The sequence below is a fragment of the Vulpes lagopus genome, chromosome 5 (genome assembly GCF_018345385.1).
Source record: "Vulpes lagopus strain Blue_001 chromosome 5, ASM1834538v1, whole genome shotgun sequence".
Classification (NCBI taxonomy): Eukaryota; Metazoa; Chordata; class Mammalia; order Carnivora; family Canidae; genus Vulpes; species Vulpes lagopus.
Window position 1 is genome coordinate 111,157,223 of NC_054828.1, and position 19,343 is coordinate 111,176,565.

Below are 19,343 nucleotides of genomic sequence, written 5' to 3' on the forward strand. Positions count from 1 at the left end.
CTCCTAGCCTTGGTCTTGCCATCTCCCCACCTTCCTCCCCTGCCCCCTAAAGGATTCTTCTACCCTCTTCATTTCAAATCTTACCTCTCCTAAAGGCCAAATCAAATCCCTTCTCTACCACCAGGCCTTGCCAACACTATCCAACTCATGGATATGTCTTATGGTATGTCTTATGCAATTATTTTACTCTCATATCATTTAACATTAATGTATTAAAAATCTCACAAGCCTGATTAAAAAGTTCTTTGACAGCCTATAACCTCATTAGTATTTTTCTACATTCTGTGTGTCCAAAATCAAACTTGACCTACAGCCAAGAACAGTCTTTGACTGGTCAACTCTAATGCATTTTCAACAATAACCAAGTTACCCCTCCAATACCATGGAACCATCAACATTACTCACCACTTTACTTTGCATGTCTGTGTATTCCATTCCACAATATATTTATCATCTGAACAACTATACAAACAACCATTATCTTGATGCCACTGTATGCAGTTGACCTTGTTGTCATGTCCACCACTCTACAGATAAAAAAAAAAAAAAGATTAAAAGAAAAAAAAAACACCTGATATAATTACACATCCTGGAATAACTAATAACAGCCAATAAAAAAAAATAGGCTTTTTAATGTAACTAAAAACACACTAACCTATATCTACCCATTTCCAAAATGAAAAAAGAGATAAATCACCTATAAATACATCAAGTGTCAACTTTCCCTTTTTTTCTGGAAAAATATACTTCCACATCATAAGTCAAAGGATTCTAGTTCTAAATGCCACTTGCTTGACAGGAATGCCATCACTAAGATAAAATACCTTGTGTACAGTGGCAGTTTGTGACCATTGAGTGAACTAATAGAGTCAAATCTCAGATTTTAAAGTCGGTATTTAAGATAAAAGGCATGTCTAGCCAAAACTATCCTTGAAAATTCCTTTTTAAAAAAACTACCAAAACCATCTCTCAATAAAGAAATCAGTTTCTTCAGGTAAACATTAAATATTTCCTCATGTTATGGAAGATACCATACCAACGATACTTTAAACATTCAACACAGCTAGATGATCACTAACTCAGCAGCAAACAGGAATGGAGACATCAACAGGGGAAGGGCAAGTTCAACTCTCCCACCAACCTCACACACATTCCAGGACAAACTCATTCAGTAGAATAAGGTGTTACATCATCTAAACTGTGAGCAATTATGATTTTTACTTTTCTACTTAAATTCACATTACAATTAAATGAATACATGAATCACCATCATGTACTTATGTAAGCTAAGAATAAAACTCAAAATCACTACTTCTATTACATAGATTGCTCCAACCTCAAAAGAAAAATACTTCTAAATATCAAGTTCAGCTATGTCCTTTCCCGAGAATGAGCTATCGACTCAAGGAACTAAGTCCTGTATCACTGACACAAAGAACTGAATAAAGGATATAAACAGGTAAATTCCATAGAAAAAATTTAGTAAGAAAATAAGATTTTCCAAGTTAGTATACTATGCATAAAAAGCCTTAACATTTTGACTCATTAATTACAGATTAGTAATTCTGGGAATCCATGTAAACAGCAAACAAAATATTTAACAACAAAAAATTGGAAGACACTTTAATTCTCAGTAATTATTAAATCACCAAGGGATTATCTAATTTAGTAGGATTTTAGGCAGTCATTGAAACTAGTCCTTGGCATATATGAAAACTGCTCATGTTGTAATTTAATGGGAAATACCAGGAAATGAAATAGATGAGTAGAACTATATTGCTTAAACACATGCATAAAGAAACACACAATCTATTAAACATCTCTCAGTGATAGAACAATTTTTTTCCCTTTTCAACATTATGTAGTTCCAAACTATCTATGGAGAATGTTACTTAAAATAGAAAACACTTTGATTCATACATATATAAAGCATTCCTATATAAAGACAGAAGCTCAGGGAACACCAAAAACATAATGTAATAGATGACGTCTGAAACAAATTATGCTAAGTTAAATCACTGCCCTGTAGTGCCAAACTCTCACTTTGTTCTGTGATGCTGAGGCTGGAACTCCAGACTACATTCCTGCTTCGCCAGCTAGGTGGCCAGGAGGCTCCACCAATAAGGCGTGCTAGAGGGAGATAAGGCTGAAAGAGGAACAAGGAACTTGTTCTATCCTGTCTACTAGTGTGCATCAGCCAGGTGTTTCTTTACCCTAGCAGAGAAATCCTTTCAGTAGCGGCTGAACCCAATATGCAATTGTTCTAATATCTGAGGAACTAGTCTCCTCCCCTCTCTTCAGAGACACCTGCAGTCAGCTAGAGCTCTGTCCTCAGAGGTCTGGACCCCAAACCCACGGGGTCACTCCTCCACAAGAGACAGCAGCAAAGAGAGCAACACCTGCTCCTCAAAGGTCTGCATTTCAGCAGTGATCCCAACTGCCTCCTTTGTCCCCCAGCCCAAAAGGTGGTAAGCGCTTTCCCGCAGTCACAGTTTGTGGTACCTAGAATTTTTTTTACCCTTTATTTTAAACCTCATCAAATAAATAAATAAACAAAGCTCGTCAACAGTTCTTTATATTCTAGCCTATAATAAAGATTATGTTACCTATTATAGCTATTAACAAACATTACCACAATTTTAAAGGTGGAGGCAGAAAAATACCCCATGGTGTAGATCTGTAACATTATTCTGTTGTTTTTAATAAATCTCTAATAATCAGTTTCTTCATCATTTCTTTTATATACAATACACATACACACACACATATCTATACTTACTATCAATTTACTGTGTAATTCTCCTTTCACTGTACTGTATAATAAAATACTACCAACTGCTGTACCAAGGGCCAACAAGTCAATCTGGTTACTCGTTCCTATAGCTTCTGATTTCCTTTTTTTCCTCTGGGGACTTTCCTAGGGGGGGGAAAAAACAAATGGTTCATTTTGTATTTCAAACACAAGACATCATTAACACATAAATGTAAATGCCCACTAACCCACAAATGAAATGACCGCTACCAAAGACACTTACCATGGAGGGGGAATGGACAACTCTGAAATGCTTTCTATGTGGGGGGGGGGGGGGGGGGGGACACACTCCAATGGGAAGAAGAGCTTACAATTCTTTGTCCCTGTCTCCTACCTCTCTGGAAGGAAGGGGACAAATAAGACATGCTCTCGGTATTCTCTTAAAAGGTCCAAGCAGTCTCCTTGATGCTTCTACTTCTCAGAAATGAACCACTCGTGACAGTTCCAAGTGAAGCCTCCACTCTCAAGCAGAGATGACAGATCCATACCAGAGCAATCAACACTTCCTTTTTGTGTTCCCTCCTCATCTTTGTGTTCTAGCTTCATTCTCAGGAAAGGGTACTCAAATGTTTTTATAAATACACATTTAGTTCAGTTTCAGTCAAAAAATAGTTGTAACTAGTAGAGTATATTAAAGTTGCTCTATCATGTGAGAATTAAGGGTGGTGAGTCTGAGTGTTCCTCGTGGTCTTGGTGATCCCAATGACCTAGGAGGCACAAGTTCCAACCTAGTGTCAAATGCCACAAAACTACTTTTGATGTACTTCAAAAATAATACTAACAACTCCTGTCTGTCCAAAGATAATCAAGATCACAACTTCAGAGTATTACATCAGAGTTTACAACGCTGAAAATTTGTAATTTCAGAACTTCTCTTACATATGATGTTTTTTAAATTAAAGATTGCCAGCCTGTGGTTTAGCATAAAGCTCTAAGAAATCCATTCTTTTAACATAAAATAGACCACTACCTCAGGAAAAAGAACATTTTCTCAATAGTGCAAGATCTTTGTTCTACAGTACAAAGCAGCAGCCCAGCCAGGATACATAAAAATTTGCCCAACCCAAAAATCGCCCATGAAAACTACAATGTTTCAGGTGTATAAAGAATATCAAGAGTAGATTTTAAAGTACTCTCCATTTTTTTTCTTAGTTATAGGGATGTTGCATTTGAAGAATTGTATTCACTAGACACATTTAGGTCAACAAAAGTAAAAAGATTTAACAATAGTAACTTTTTACACATATAGAAAATACACATTTTCCAAGTCCAAAGAAATGTATCTACATTAATAAACCCCAAAGAAAAGTTACAATTAAAAGCCAAGTATAAAACTATCTGATGGTCTTAACAGCAACATTTAATTTACTTGAAACATTGAAACTTTAGCACAAGCAATGTCCTAGGTCCCACCTTCATTCAGTTCAATGAATGTTTAAATCTACCTCTGAATGATCCCACAAGGCAGATGAGGTTTCTGCACAAGGTTATGAATACAAACAACTATTTCAGGCAAGAGCAGTGGGGGAAAGCATACCAACCTCCTACTATACCTCATCAGATTCTAGAAATTACTTCTCCAACTCTTGGTTTTCCCAAATCAAGTTAAAAATGATCTCACACTGAGGTTTCTAATGTGTGAAACACAGGCTGGTCCAAATACGTGTATGTTTTTCTACAGATATGAATTTGCATTAAAAAGCACATAAAGGGGTGTCTTCCAACTTCCTCAGTTGGAAGAGCACACAACTTGATCTTAGGTCGTGCGTTCAAGCCTCATGCTGGGTGTAGAGATTTTTTTAACAAGACAAAAAAATTAAATAAAAAGCACCAAGAAATTTTAGATATTAAACATTAACATATTCAAATCCTAATTTCCCTATCAACAAAATCTGTGTATTTTGGGAGAAGCAAGCAGAGGCAATTTGAAGAGCATCCACAGAACCTATGCCCAATTTTGAGGATCACTGGTCTAAGCACACAATGCATCTCAAAGAACTACTGACTCATACATATTTTCTCAGAGTTGGACGATCTTTTTAAAAGTCACTTTCCAGTTAGCAGGAGGAGCATGTCTGAACAGGTCAACCAGGTAAGTTTATAAAAACAATGTGCATTTTTTTTAAAGATTTTATGTATTTATTCATGAGAGACATATAGAAAGAGAGAGAGGCAGAGACACAGGCAGAGGGAGAAGCAGGCTCCATGCAAGGAGCCCGACATGGGACTTGATCCCAGGTCTCCAGGATCATACCCTGGGCTGCAGGCGGCGCTAAACCGCTGCGCCACTGGGGCTGCCTAGCAATGTGCATTTTAGTAAATCTACTATTTTAAATATTACCAAGAATATAGTGCTGACGATTATAGATTATGACAGAACTTTGCTGGCATTTTCTTTCTGAACTTGTTGCTCCTATGATCAAAAAGTTCAGTGACTCCCCAGAGAAGAATGAATCAATACAAGCAACTGTCTGGTATTCAAAAGCATCTGCAATTTGCCTCCAGACCACCTTTTCCAATCTTCTTTCCAATTCCATCTTTATATTACACTCCCTAATCACTAATACTTTCCCATTTTGCTTCTGCTTTTCCCTCAACTTGGAGGGACCTTTTCCTGCTCACTTCAATTTTCTTCTGGTTAAAGATCTAGTATCCATGCCTCAAGGTCCACCCTAACTCTCATCCCTCCACAAAAACTTCTCTTAAGGTTTACATCATACTGTGCTTCTCACTACAGACACAGTGTATCTGAATTGTCTATTTCTTCCTTAATGTGTCTGTCACATGCAATTTTACTTCCCCTGAAGTACCTAGCACAATGTCATGTACACACTCATTACAAATGTAAATACATAAAGTAATGAAAAGGGTAAGCTAAAACTTTAGTTTACATTTGTGACTGGAAAATCTGGAGTTCCTAGAGGTACCAGGAGTGAGGACCCAAAAGTTGTGATTTCTCTCTTTTTTAAAAGATTTTATTTATTTGAGAGAGGGAGAAAGAGTGAATGAGTAGGGGAGAGGGGAAAAGAGAGAAGCAGGCTCCCCCACTGAGCAGGGAGCCAGACTTGGGGCTTGATCCCAGGGCCCTGGGATTATGACCCGAGCCCAAGACAGACACTTAACCAACTGAGCCACCCAGGCGCTCAGAAATGTGATTTCTTAGAGTCTTTTTCAATGTGAAGAGTCTGACTAGGTTACGCAATAAAGAGTAGCACCAGTCTGAAAAAGTTTATCAGCACGTGATCCAGAAGGCAGTAAGAAGGCTGAGTGAGAATCTCAAGGGGCTAAGTGCATGATTTACAAAAGCAAGACATAGGGCAGATGTGGTGAAGACAGGAGAAAAAAAAAAAAACATCCAAGTGATAAATCTGAGTTTGATCAATTAAGCAATGAGTTTTTAGACTGAGTTCCCAGAGTAAGAAGAGTTTATATGGAGAGCCAATACACACACTCATAAAAACATTATGTATATATAATTGAAACAAGCTCCACAAAAACTTACTCTTTCCCATGCTAAATACACCATTTTTTTTAACTCTATCACAACCCACTAAATCTGTTTCATAATCTACTAATGGGTCAAAACCTATTTTTGAAAAATCCTGACCTCTAGACACTGAAAATTATGCCCAAGTTTCAAGTTCCATTCTGCAATTAGTCTCCTACCCCTTTTCTTGGCCTACCTTACTGTCACTTCTCTGGCAAATGTTTAAGTTTCATGGATAACTGTGAACAAAATGTGTGCATTTTACATGTAATTACACAGTATTTATATTGAAAACAAATTCTGATAACCAGGAACTTCTATTCCTGCCAACAGGAGGATCTCATCTGCAAATTCTCCCCTGTTTTGAGGTTTCAATACGAGAAAGACCCTAAGATAAAGCATCATATATTCACAAACACAACTGGACTGTACTATAACTCCTAGGGCTGGGAATAGGGATACTCAACTCAGATTCCTCCTAGAAACATTCTTAATGCTACTGTGCTTGCCCTGTCTCATGTCTGAAATGCCATGTGCTTCGCTCAACAAGCACTAAGCTGTGTGAGATCATTTTAACTGCAGTGACAGCAAAGCAGCATAAATACATTTACTGTGGTAGCTGATAGTAGACAAGGTCTGTTTCTTCAGAGCTATAGCCCAGCTAGGAAAGGAAAAGTAGAAAAGTTTGAGAGATTTCAGGGGGTGATGAAATAGCAGGGTCAGTGACAGGTGGCTCAGGCACTTACTGTGTGGCTTTGGCATATCAATTAACATCTCAGCCTCAGTTTACACACACATACCTGAAGAGCTTTAAAAACAGCATCCATCTATATAGTCCATCAATCTGTTTCCTTGCACTTTTCTTATCATCATTAGAGGTCCTCTCTTCCCAGGTTCCACCAACCAAATGATATGCTCATCTATATGATATGTACAAAAACCCTCTAAACACTATTATGGCATATATAATCATTCTTGGCCAAGAACAAGAAAGAGCAATTTGATTCTTCTAAACATTTAAGAACCACTGCTTTAACTCCTGTTACCCAAGCAACTCAGTACCAACTCATTTTTCTCCATTCACAGGAGTGATGTCATCAAACTTTGTCCTTGGGTGGCAACTTGCCAGTTACTGAACTAGATATAGGATACTCTTACAAAATGATTTACACTGAGGATTGTAGCAGTAAATTATAAAATGAGCCCATAGGGAATGGTCAATGAATCATTCAATAACAACTAATATTTACTGAGCACTTATACTACATCAATCATATACAGTGCCTCATTTAATTATCTGAGAAGCCTGAAAGGTGGGTAGCATAACCTCCACTTCATGTTTGTTTGTTTGTTTTTAAATATTTTATTTACTTATTCATGAGAGACACAGAGAGAAGGCAGAGACATAGGTAGAGGGAGAAGCAGACCCCTCACAGGAGCCCGAGGTGAGACTCACACCCGGAACTCCAAGATCACATCCTGAGCCAAAAGCAGATACTTAACCACTGAGCCACCCAGACATCCCTCCACTTCATGTTTGAGTAACAAAAATCTTAAGGTGTTGGGAATACAGGATAAAATCCTTTCCAAGCCTGAAACTCTAATTCACAAAGATGTAAAATAAAAGAGTTTAATAAAATGAGAGCATCTTAACATTTCAGTGGCAAGGATCATAACCCAGGGACCTGGGAACAGAGATGAAGCAGCTGCTACAAATCACTCACTTTCTAGCTTTAGAAAAGTCATGTGACTTTATAATTTTATGCCATAACATATGTGTACATTTAAGAGAACCACTTCTCTAATCTTCAAGTAAAATTGATGCTCTAGGACACATCCCCAATATGATGAAGACTGGATGTTCTTCCTACATTCCCCCCAACTCTCAATTCTATGACTCAAGATCTAGAGTTACAGTGTTAAGAACAATAGACCAGAAGTCAGGGGACTTTAACCCTGGTGGTCACAATGTCTTTATTGGTTATTAAAGCTTTGATGAAGTCACTTGGAACTTCCCTAGTTCTGATTCTCAGTTTTTAAAAATTTTATTTCAGGGTATTTCTTAGAGCTGTGTGGCTAAAATGAAAGCATCCAGATAAAGTGATACTGAAACTTATACAAACTTTTTTTTTTTTAAGTCAAACTCCTTTTTCAATGAGGCCCTTCAATGAGTGACTTGCTCAATGTGACAAAAGCAAGTGTGAGTTGAGTTCTGGATATGAAACCAAATCCAGATATTTTTCTACTATTTCAGAGGGCTATACATAATCCAAAACTATGACTTTCAAAAAGAAACTTAAGACGAGGCCAAAGTTTTGTTCTTGAGCCATATAATATGACATAAGTCAACAGAAAGGCAAAGGGGGACAGGGCAACAAATTTTTGCCAGCCTAATATTAACTATTATTTGTTGTAGATAATGGAGAACGAAGCTCTAAATATCTGGGTTCTAGTCCTGGTTCTATTTTTGGGTTTTTTTGCAAGTTGCCTAATTTTCCAGAGGCTCAGCTTCTTCTTCAGAAGCAAGGCAAAAAGTTAGTCTTTATCTACCTTCCAGGACTAACCATACAAATACAAGACATTAATTTAAAAAATAAAAAACCTTGCAGCACTTACATACACCAATCTAAATGTTTCTGCATTATTAAACAAGTTCACCTTCACAACCACTCTATGAGGTGGGTTCTGTGACTCCCATTTTACAAATGAGGAACTAGAGGCACAGTTACTACTATGAAGCCAAACCTAGATTTAAATGTAAGCGGTAGAGCTTGGATCCATGTATCTAATCATTGCTCCAGGTTTTCCCTCAGCATCAGTATCACCATCTCTTTACAGGACTGTTAAAACAGAAACATAGAAAACAACTTTAAAACGGAAAAATATGCAGACTGCTGCAACTAACAATGACGACTATTTTTTTTTAAGTCCAAGTTCGCCTTAAGAACCCTGAAAAGGTTTATTTATCAACTAAAGTCACTTCATCTAGAAACTAGGAAAATCTATCTTAAGATCTGAAAAATACCTAAACATACTCATCCAAAGCATAGTTAGATGTCCCCCTACTTTCAACCTAAAAATTTAGAAGTTCCCCTACAGTAGTCAGATGGAAGTTAAAAATCTGTCTTAAATACTAGCTTCTAAAGTTTTACACACGGTGTTGGCTAAACACTCACAATACCTGATGCTTCCGAATCACATTAGACTGATTCGGTGTGACTACCCTATACCTGCAGTCCCACGTGCATGTGAGTTAGAGCAGACGTGGTCGAGTGACTCAACAGCGAATGGCATCTTACCTGAGATGGGGCCCTAAGAGAGAAGCCTTCCCTAACTTGGCAACGTCCCATCTAAGAGAAACTTCACCTGGATTCACATTCATTACATTAAACCAGCTACTTCGCTTTACCCCCACATCCAAAAGCGGACTTCAGACTTAACGAGGGGGTGCATAAAGGGGGAGCTGAGCAGATGTTAAAAATGAAAAAGCATGAAGTTTCAAATGACTGAGACTGGAAACGAGTCTGAGAAATCAAGAGTTTCAAGAGTGAGAGTCCTACACACTGGACGTGGAAGACAACACGTGGTGAGCCTGCACCCAAGGGTTCTGGGGCGGGGTGGGGGGTTGGGGGGGCTGTCCGGAAGCAAGGAAACAGGCTTAATTCATTCCAATCCCCTTAGGCAAAGCTGGTGAGCTAGAGAAATCGGACAAGAGTAGTACAGTCCCAAGGAGGGGCTCTGTCAAAATCCAGGACACCGGAGAGCACATGTTGCTGCGCGAGGGCTGGCAGAAGGAAGCCGCCCTGGGGAACCGGGGGCCTACGCGAACATGGCGGCCCCGGCGACAGCGGGGCGCGGGGCTCCGAGCGCAAGGAGCCCGTCGGCGGGGCTCCAGTCTACAGTCCCTCGCACCGGGCCGCGCCCTCCTTCGCTACTCTGCGGGCAGGCCGCACGCGGGACTCGCCAAGTGGCCGAGTCCGCGCCGCCGCCGCCGCCGCCGCCGCGCTCCGTGCCTCCTCGCCCCGGGCCTCGGAGGGCCGCGCGAGACGCCGGGCCACGCGCCGTCGGGCCGGGGGTGCTGAGGGGCCGAGCCCGGGCGGGCGCCCGCCCCCCGCCGGCCCGCCCGCCCGCCCGCTTTACCTTGGCCTGCAGCCGCGCTGGCGCCCAGGCCAGGCAGGTGCAGGTACCGCTGAGGTGCGCGGAAGGCACGTACTCCTGGTGCAGCCTATTGTTGGCGGTCTCCCACACTCGCAACTGACCGTCGGCAGACGCCAAGGCGAAGTAGGCCTGGTTCAGCGGGGAGAAGGCGCAGGGAACCCCTGCCGGGGACAGGGGGTCGGCAACTCGGCCGCCACCCGCCGCCATTGCTGCCCTGGCTCCGCGGCAGCCACGTGTTCGCCTGTGCGCATGCGCACCGGCACGGGGCGGGGCCTGGAGGGAGGAAGTGGGGCGGGGGGAGCGCAGGGAGCCGAGGGAGTGGCTCTCCGCCGCTCCAGCTCGCGTTGGGTGGGCCCGGCCTGTGGACGGTGGCCCGGAGGACCCAACGCTAACTTGTACTGGTTGGTTGGGGGAGGGGACGTGCGGAGGGACTGGACTGCAGACGGGAGTGCAGGCCAGGTCCTTGAAAAAAAAAAAAAAAAAAGGTTTGGTGTTTTGTTTTGTTTTTTAATAACATGATTGAACGAAATGTTTAAAAAAAATAACCACTTATAACTTCATGATCGTAGCAATTGTTTGCATTTTTTCTCATCCACTTCCAGGCTATAACTGTATATATATATATATATATATATATACACACACACATAACAATCTATTCAGTCATAATCGTGTAAAAGTAACGGCAGGATCTGCTATCCACCCCCTCCCTTATTTGGTCAGGATCAATCCCATGTTACTACATCAAACAGACCATTTGTAATGACGCATTAATATTTCACTAAATCTATGCATTGTGATTCAGGAAATGCCAGCTATTAATATCAATACAAACTGTTCTGCTCATAGAATAATTATACATATATACTTGATAATATGATAATATTCAGCTCACAGTTTGTTGCCCAGCAGGAAAGACAAAAAAACACTACCCTCAGGAAGGGCTTCTACAGCCAGGGAGTGCCATGCTGACGTTTGCGCTTTAGATTATTTATAATGATAAACATTTACATTTTTTAGAAAGCTTCCTGGATTCCAACGGAGATGGTAAAGGGGTAAGAAGGAAAACCCACATGTGATGTAGCACAATAGTGAGTCAGACTCACATGAAAGCAGTAAAGGTCAGGACCCCTGGGTGGCTCAGTGGTTGAGCATCTGCCTTCCACTCAGGATGTGACCTCGGGGTCCTGGGATCCAGTCCCCCATCCGGCTCTCCGCAGAGATCCTGCTTCTCCCTCTGCCTGTCTCTGCCTCTCTGTGTCTCTCATGAATAAATGAATAAAATCTTTAAAGAAAAAAAAGAAAAAGAAAGCAGTAAAGGTGAGGAGAAGTGCCCAGACTCCAGATAGAATCTGAAGTTAGAGTCAACAAGGCTTGCTAAATGATTGCACAGGGTGAAAAAAAGACAAATGAAGGGACGACACCGAGGCCTGAGCAAACTAGTGAATGGTGATTCCATCAGCTAGATTGGGGAAACGAGTTTGACTGGAGTGACGATCAACTGTTTGGGACAGTTGAATATGATATGCCTACTGTACCTCCAAATTGAGTTGCTCAGCAGGAGTTGGCTACAGGAGAATAAGATCACAGAGATCTAGTTTGGATGCACTAGCATACAGATAGATGTTATTTAAAACTGTGGGACTAGTCAGATCATGTTGGGCGCAAGTATGGATGGAAAAGAAAACTTAGGGCAGCCTGGGTGGCTCAGTGGTTTAGCGCCGCCTTCAGCCCAGAGCATGATCCTGGAGTCCGGGATCCAGTCCCACATCAGGCTCACTGCTTGGAGCCTGCTTTTCCCTCTGCCTGTGTCTCTGCCTCTCTCTCTCTCTCTCTCTCTAATAAATAAATAAATAAAATCTTTAAAAAAAAGAAAAGAAAAGAAAACTTAGCCCAAACTGTGCAATATTAGAGTTCAGAAAGAGGAGGAAGATCCAGCAAAGAAGATTAAGAATGGGTAGGATGAAAGCCCAGGAGAATGAGATGTCCTGGAAACCAAATCTTTTTTTTATATATTTTATTTATTTATTAATGAGAGACACACAGAGAGAGGCAGAGACATAGGCAGAGAGAGGAGCAGGCTCCATGCAGGGAGCCCAATGTGGGACTCAATCCTGGGACTCTGGGATCATGCCCTGGGCATGAAGGCAGGTACTCAATCACTGAGCCACCCAGGCTCCTGAAACCAAATCTTTATAAGGATTTAGGAACCTGGACACCTGGGTGGCCCAGCAGTTGCTTTTTTTTTTTTAATTCCTGGAACTCAAATGTGATGGTCAAAAGTTAGAGCATCCACGATGGACTGTGAGGAGAAAATAATATGCTAAGAATAGCAGATAGAAGGATCTAGAGACACAAGCATGATGTATGACCTGGACCAACTTCTTGAGCCTCTTTTACACAAAAGAAAATAAACTTCTCTTCTGTTTAAAACTACAGTATTTTAGGTTATGTTACATGCAGCTGAACCAGATTGTGCTCATTCTTTTATAACCTTTGCCCCAGTTGGTGATACTCTCAGCCATCCAGTTAGCCATTGGAGAAAGCCAGAAACCAGCCCTGCTTATTAGCCAATCCCACATCTTATTTCTGCCCAAACACATATGCACATTTGATCAATCATTAGATCCTATTTTATCTCTTATATAATTCTCTATTCAATTTCCTCACCTCCATCCAATTCTACCATTCTGTCTTTATCAGAGAGCCTTATCTCTCACTGGAACTGTCACCACTGTTTATATTGGACTCTCTTTCTCCATGCTTGCCCCGTAGTATGATCCTTGCAAATTATTAATCTGTCCATTCCGCTTCTCTACTTAAAACCCTTCACATGGGGCACCTGGGTGACACAGTTGGTTAAGTGTATGACTCCCGGTTTTGGCTCAGGTCCTGATCTCAGGGTCCTGAGATCAAGCCCCTAGTTGGGCTCCATGCTCAGCAGGCAGTCTGCTTAAGACTCTTTCTCACTCTGCTCCTCCCCGTGTGCTCTCTCTCTCAAATAAATAAATGAATAAATCTTAAAAAAAAAAAAAACCACAAGCACAAGCTTTCTGGCACCTACAGAAGAGACTCTATGCTGCTCAATATATTTGGATTACAAAACAACCTGTAATCTGGTCCCTGTCAGCCTCCCCAACAACACTAATTAAAGCCTCATCTGCTTCTGGTTTCTTGTCCTTGTCATCCTGTTATGGGCCCTGCTCTTTTGCTCTGCCTTTAATTTAGGCTCATCCAGTTCTCTCTCTGCCCCAATGCTAGCTCTTCATCAAACTTACTAACAATTCAACTGTTAACTAATCCTTTTTATCATAAAGTGATAGATCTTACAATCTCTAATCCTTAACAAAATATTTCCAAATCAAGTAGCAATATATATATATACATATACAAAAGATCAAATACCATGATCAAATGGGATTTCTCCCAGGAATACAAGGTTGGTTTAACATTAAAAAATAAAAAATTATAATATACCATGTTAATAGGATAAAGGATCAAAAATACATGATATTCTTAAAGATAAAGAAAAAGACTTTAATAAAATCCAACACACATTCATAATTTTTAAAAAAAACACAAATCTTGGGGGCACCTGAGTGGCTCAGGTCATGATCTCAAGGTCCTGAGCTCAAGCTCTGTATCAGGCTCCAGGCTCAGCAGGGCGTATCTTGAGATTCTTCCTCCCCTTGCTCTCCCTCCCTCTCCATCCCTCTCCTCAGTTGCTCTCTCTCTCTTTCAAATAAATTCATGAGAGACACAGAGAAAGAGAGGCAGAGACACAGGCAGAAGGAGAAGCAGGCTCCATGCAGGAAGCCCGATGTGGGACTCGATCCTGGGACTCTGGGATCACACCCCGAGCCAAAGGCAAATGCTCAACCTCTGAGTCACCCAGGTGTCCCAAATCTTTTAAATAAATAAATAAATAAATAAATAAATAAATAAATAAATAAATAAGTATATTTTTAACAAAGTAGGAACTTCGTTAAGAGAATATCCTCAACCTGATAAAGAGAATCTACAAAAAGCTCACATCTCACTTCATACTTAATGGTGAAAGATTGATGCTTTCCTCCTAAGACTTAAATGCTGTCCACTCTCATCAATTCTATTTAATATTTTACTGAAGTTCTAGCTAGTGCAATAAAGTAAACAATAATAATAATAGCATCCAAATTGGAGAGAAAAGAGTAAAAGTATTTTTATTCACAGATGACTTATAGAAAATTTCAAGGAATTCACACACAAAAAAATCTAAAACTAATAAATTACCAACATCTCAAGATACAAGATAAACATTCAAAACCAATGGTATTTCTGCATTCTATTGGTGGACAATCAAAATTAAATTGAGAATGATTCCATTTTCAATAGCACCATAAAGAATAAAATAATTGGGAAAAAATTAACAGAAGTTCGAGACTTGTTTTCTAAAAAGTTTAAAATATTGCTGAGAGAACTCAAAGGAGAAGTAAATAAATGAAAAGACATTGAATGTTTGTTAATTGATAAAGCTAATATTTTCAAGACAGCAATGCTACTCAATTTGTTCTGTAAATTCAATATAAATCCTATCAGAATCTTAGAAGAACTTTTTGTAGAAATTGATCTTAAATTAATCCTTATGCTAAGTGAAACAATTATCTAAAAGAAAAACAAGTTGGTATACTCATACTACCTGATTTCAAAACTAACAATAAAGCAACAGTATCAAGACAGCATAAGAACTTTTAAGATGTACTTTCCTAGCAACTTTCAAATATGCAACACAATATTATTAACTATTGTCAGCATGTTGTACATTACATCCTCAGGACTTACTTATTTTATAACTAGAGGTTTGTGCCTTTTCACATCCTTCAGTTGATTCCTCCAATTTCTAATACACAACAGTAAATCCTGGAGGAGTTCTACAGAATCCAGATTCAAGTTCAGTAGCAACTGGGGAAACAAATGCAAAGGCAAGAGAAAAGCAGTTATATTCTCAGATTTGGATACTTTATCCTTCACTGAAATTCTAAAACCATTATGAACTCGGGCATCTGGGTGGCTCAGTCAGTTAAAGTCTGTCTGGCTTCAGTTCATTCAGCTCATGATCCTGCGATTGAGTCCCAAGTCAGGTTCCCTACTGAGCAGGGGAGTCTGCTTCTTCCTCTCTGCCCCTGCTCATGCTCTCTTTCTTGCTCATCCCCTCTCTCAAATAAATAAAGAAAAAATAAAAATTAAAAAAATTAAAAATTATGAACTTCAACAGTTCTATTAAATTAATTAATTAATTAATTAATTAATTTTTTATTGGAGTTCAATTTGCCAACATATAGCATAACACCCAGTGCTCATCCCACCAAGTTCTATTAAATTCTAAATGCCTGGGGTGCCTGGGTAGCTCAGTGGGCTAAGGATCTGCCTTCAGCTCAGGTCATGATCTCAGGGTCCTGGAATTGGAGCATTGGATTTTCTCTCTCTGCTCCTTCCCCTGCTTGTGTGTGTTCTCTCACTCTCTCAAGTAAATAATATCTTCAAAAAAAATAAAATAAAATCTAAATACATGTAAAGATACACAATAAAATACACAACTATTAAATATATTTGAACTTGCACGCTGAATTATTTAGTAGAGGCACCTACATATCAGGACTGCTGGTTTTCTCATTTCCTACTTTCTTCATTCATTTATTCAACAAATATATTTTGAGGATATATCGTGTTCCAGGCACTATGACAGGTAATGGAATTATAATGATGAATTAGACACAGTCCTCTCTACAATTTTATCCTACTTGGGAATTGGTAAATAAACAACGATTTCATGTAATCTGACATGCACTGTCGGGGGTTGGTCTAAAGACAGGATATGTCAGGAACACAGAGGAGAGGCATTTCTCTCATTTTCACCATTCTGGCAAAGCTGACACCTGAAGGATGAGGGGAAACTATACAAAACAGTAGAAAGAAACACACACACACACTCACACACACACACAAATAGGTAAAGGACAACATTTGTGGAATTAGAACTAGTGATCTACTTTTCTGGAGATTTTTAGATGGCAGCCATCGGCCATAGTCCTTCTTGATAGCTATTTGGACTTTAAAGTAATTGCTTGACTAAATGCTACTAGAAGACAGTGTCTTTCTGGCCTTATAACAAATGTGACAAGTTGATTATGTCTCATATCCTCAGGTAATAGTTTCAGAGTGCAGGCTGACAGTTTCATAGGGGAGACAGAAGGAAAAGGAAAAGTATAACCAAAAATAAAAAGGCACACATAGTGACTTTTTTTTTTAGCTTAAATGCTTTGAAAGATCATGAATAAGGAATAATTATATTTTTCAACACATATTAATGTATTTCATTAGATGTGTATATAACAAAATATTTATAACCCCATGTCTTATTCAGAAATAAAATGGGATGCCATTTACTCCTTACAGTTTATCTTAGAAATCAAAGATATGTAAATTTATTTCCCATATTATCAATATATCTTCTCTTCGAGTCCTACTCCTTCTTAAATAACAGCCAAAAATCATTTAATCGTTTTTAAGAGATAACAAATCAGGAATGCTAAATTTTAAAACCATTAGTAGGGCCTAGGAATCAGAAAATTCCAACACGGGACGCCTGGGTGGCTCAGCAGTTGAGCATCTGGCTCAGGCTGTGATCCCGGATTCCTGGGATCAAGTCCACCACGGGGCTCCTTGCATGGAGCCTGCTTCTCCTCCCTCTGCTATATTCTTGCCTCTCTTCCTGTGTCTCTCAAATAAATAAATAAAATCTTTAAAAGAAATTCCAACTCTGGCCCTTATTTGACAGTAATAATAAAAATATTGGTCATAAAAACTTTCTTAAAAAACAAATCAAGGGATGCCTGAGTGGCTCAGTGGTGGAGTGTCTGCCTTTGGCTCAGGTCTTGATCCCAGGGTCCTGGGATCGAGTCCTGCATCAGGCTCCCTGCAGGGAAACTGCTTCTCTCTCTACTTGTGTAACTTCTCTCTGGGCCTCTCGTGAATAAATAAAATCTTAAAAAATAAAAATCAAAACCAGAAGTGAGACATAAAGTCTGGGTGGAAGGAGAGCAGTTTATTCACTTCTAGGCCTGAGAGAGAGAAATCCTGATAACGGAGTTTGTGGTGGCTGATGGTTTAGAAAGCACAGTTCAGAAAGTATTACTTTATGTCTTCAAAAGTAATAACAAGACTTATTTTTTATCAAATTTAAACTAAGTTCATAGCCCTTTGAGCATATTTTGACTTTAAATTCAATTGTACTGTTGACTGGCCTTTGAGAAGGGGTGCTACAGTACAAAGAACATGGACTGCTGAACCAGACTGACCTAGGTCAGAAACCCTGCCATGCCACTTGTCAACTACCAGATGGTGCCAAAATCATTTACTCTCCCTGTGTCAGTTTTCTTATGCATAAAGCAGGAATACTTATTTCTAACACAGGGGTGTCGTAAACTTAAGAGAAGTAAATATCTAATGTGCTTGGTATTGTCAAACCCTCAATAAACTTTTGCCAAGTGAACTAATATTAAACATGTTTGTGATATTTAACGTCAGCTCCTTTGTAGTCCAAAGTCCTTTTTCTGGCTTTGTTTTTAGAATGAAAGAAATGTATTTCTATTTAATCCTTTTGGGGTGGGGTGCCAAAACCTAGAGTAAATTATTCAAAAAATATTATTTATTTGAGAGAGAGAGAGAGAGAGAGAGAGTGAGAGAGAGGAGAAGGATTGCAGGGAGAGGAGCAGAGGGAGAGGGAGAAGGGGAGATCTAGGTGGGCTCCATCCCAGGACCCTGAGATCATGACCAGAGCAGAAACCAAGAAGCAGATGCTCAACCAAATGAGCCACTCAGGTGCCCCTAGAATAAAAGTTTTTTTTTTTTTTTTTTTTTTTTTTTTTAGCAATCCAATAAAAAAGAGAATCAGGGGTCCCCTGGGTGGCTCAGTCATTGAACATCTGCCTTCCTCTGATCCCTGCTTAGGTCCTGATCCCTGCTTAGCTGGGAGTCTGCTTCTCCCTCTCTGTCTCTGCCCCTCCTCCTGCTCGTGCTCTCTCTCTCAAATAAAATAAATAAAAATCCTTAATAGTAAAAAAAAAAAAAAAAAAAATACAGGCAATGCATTTTTTCCCCCTTCTTACACAACAAATTTTTTTTTTTTTTGCAGTTCTGGAGCATGTAAGTCCAACATCAAGCTGCCGGCAGGTTCGGTCTCTTCCGAGGCCACTCTGCTTGGCTTGTAGATGGACATCTGCAGGCCTTCCCGGCGTGCCTGTGTTCTAATCTCCTTTCCTCGTAAGCACACTCCTCACAGTGAATTTGGTCCCACGCTAATGACTTCATTTAAACTTAGTTATCTTTTTAACCCTATCCCCAAAGACTATCCCATCCTGACGTACAGGGAATTGGGACTTCAAGGCATGAATCTTGAGGGATTAAATTCAGTCCCTCTCTTTGCCCTGCAACCGTTTTAGCAAGGGCCGTGGCTCCCTCCCCCGCTTCAAGATGATTCTATTTAGTTTTGGGGGGTAGCAGATTAACCGTTACGTTTTATTTTAAATATTTTATTTATTTATTTATGAGAGAGAGGAGCAGAAGCAGGCTCCATGCAGGGAGCCCGACGCGGGACTCGATCCAGGGTCTCCAGGATCAGGCCCTGGGCTGCAGGCGGCGCTAAACCGCTGCGCCACCCGGGCTGCCCCCACCGCTACGTTTTAATTACTCAGAAACAACCGTGCTGCGCAAGCGCCGCGGGAGCCCTGTCCCTCCCCGGGGCCCGTGCAGCCGGGCAGAGGCTTGCCAGGGCGGGCAGGGGAGGGCTGCGCGTCAGCTGGCAAGGGACGCGGTGTGCGGGCGGCCTGCCCAGACGGCGAGGCTCAG

General features: G+C 40.3%; 1 protein-coding gene across 1 annotated transcript in view; it reads right to left on the reverse strand.

The window, feature by feature from the left end:
- Window positions 1-10,691, reverse strand: part of WDR43 (WD repeat domain 43) — a 43,818-nt gene extending 33,127 nt beyond the window's left edge. The window contains exons 1-3 of the mRNA XM_041756812.1: window positions 10,440-10,691; window positions 2,780-2,917; window positions 406-527 (exon numbers count right to left, since the gene is read on the reverse strand). Coding sequence (XP_041612746.1) covers window positions 406-527; window positions 2,780-2,917; window positions 10,440-10,664 — 485 coding nt within the window. The 5' untranslated portion in view covers window positions 10,665-10,691. The remainder of the gene's footprint in view (window positions 1-405; window positions 528-2,779; window positions 2,918-10,439) is intronic.
- Between the last annotated feature and the right edge of the window lie 8,652 nt (window positions 10,692-19,343).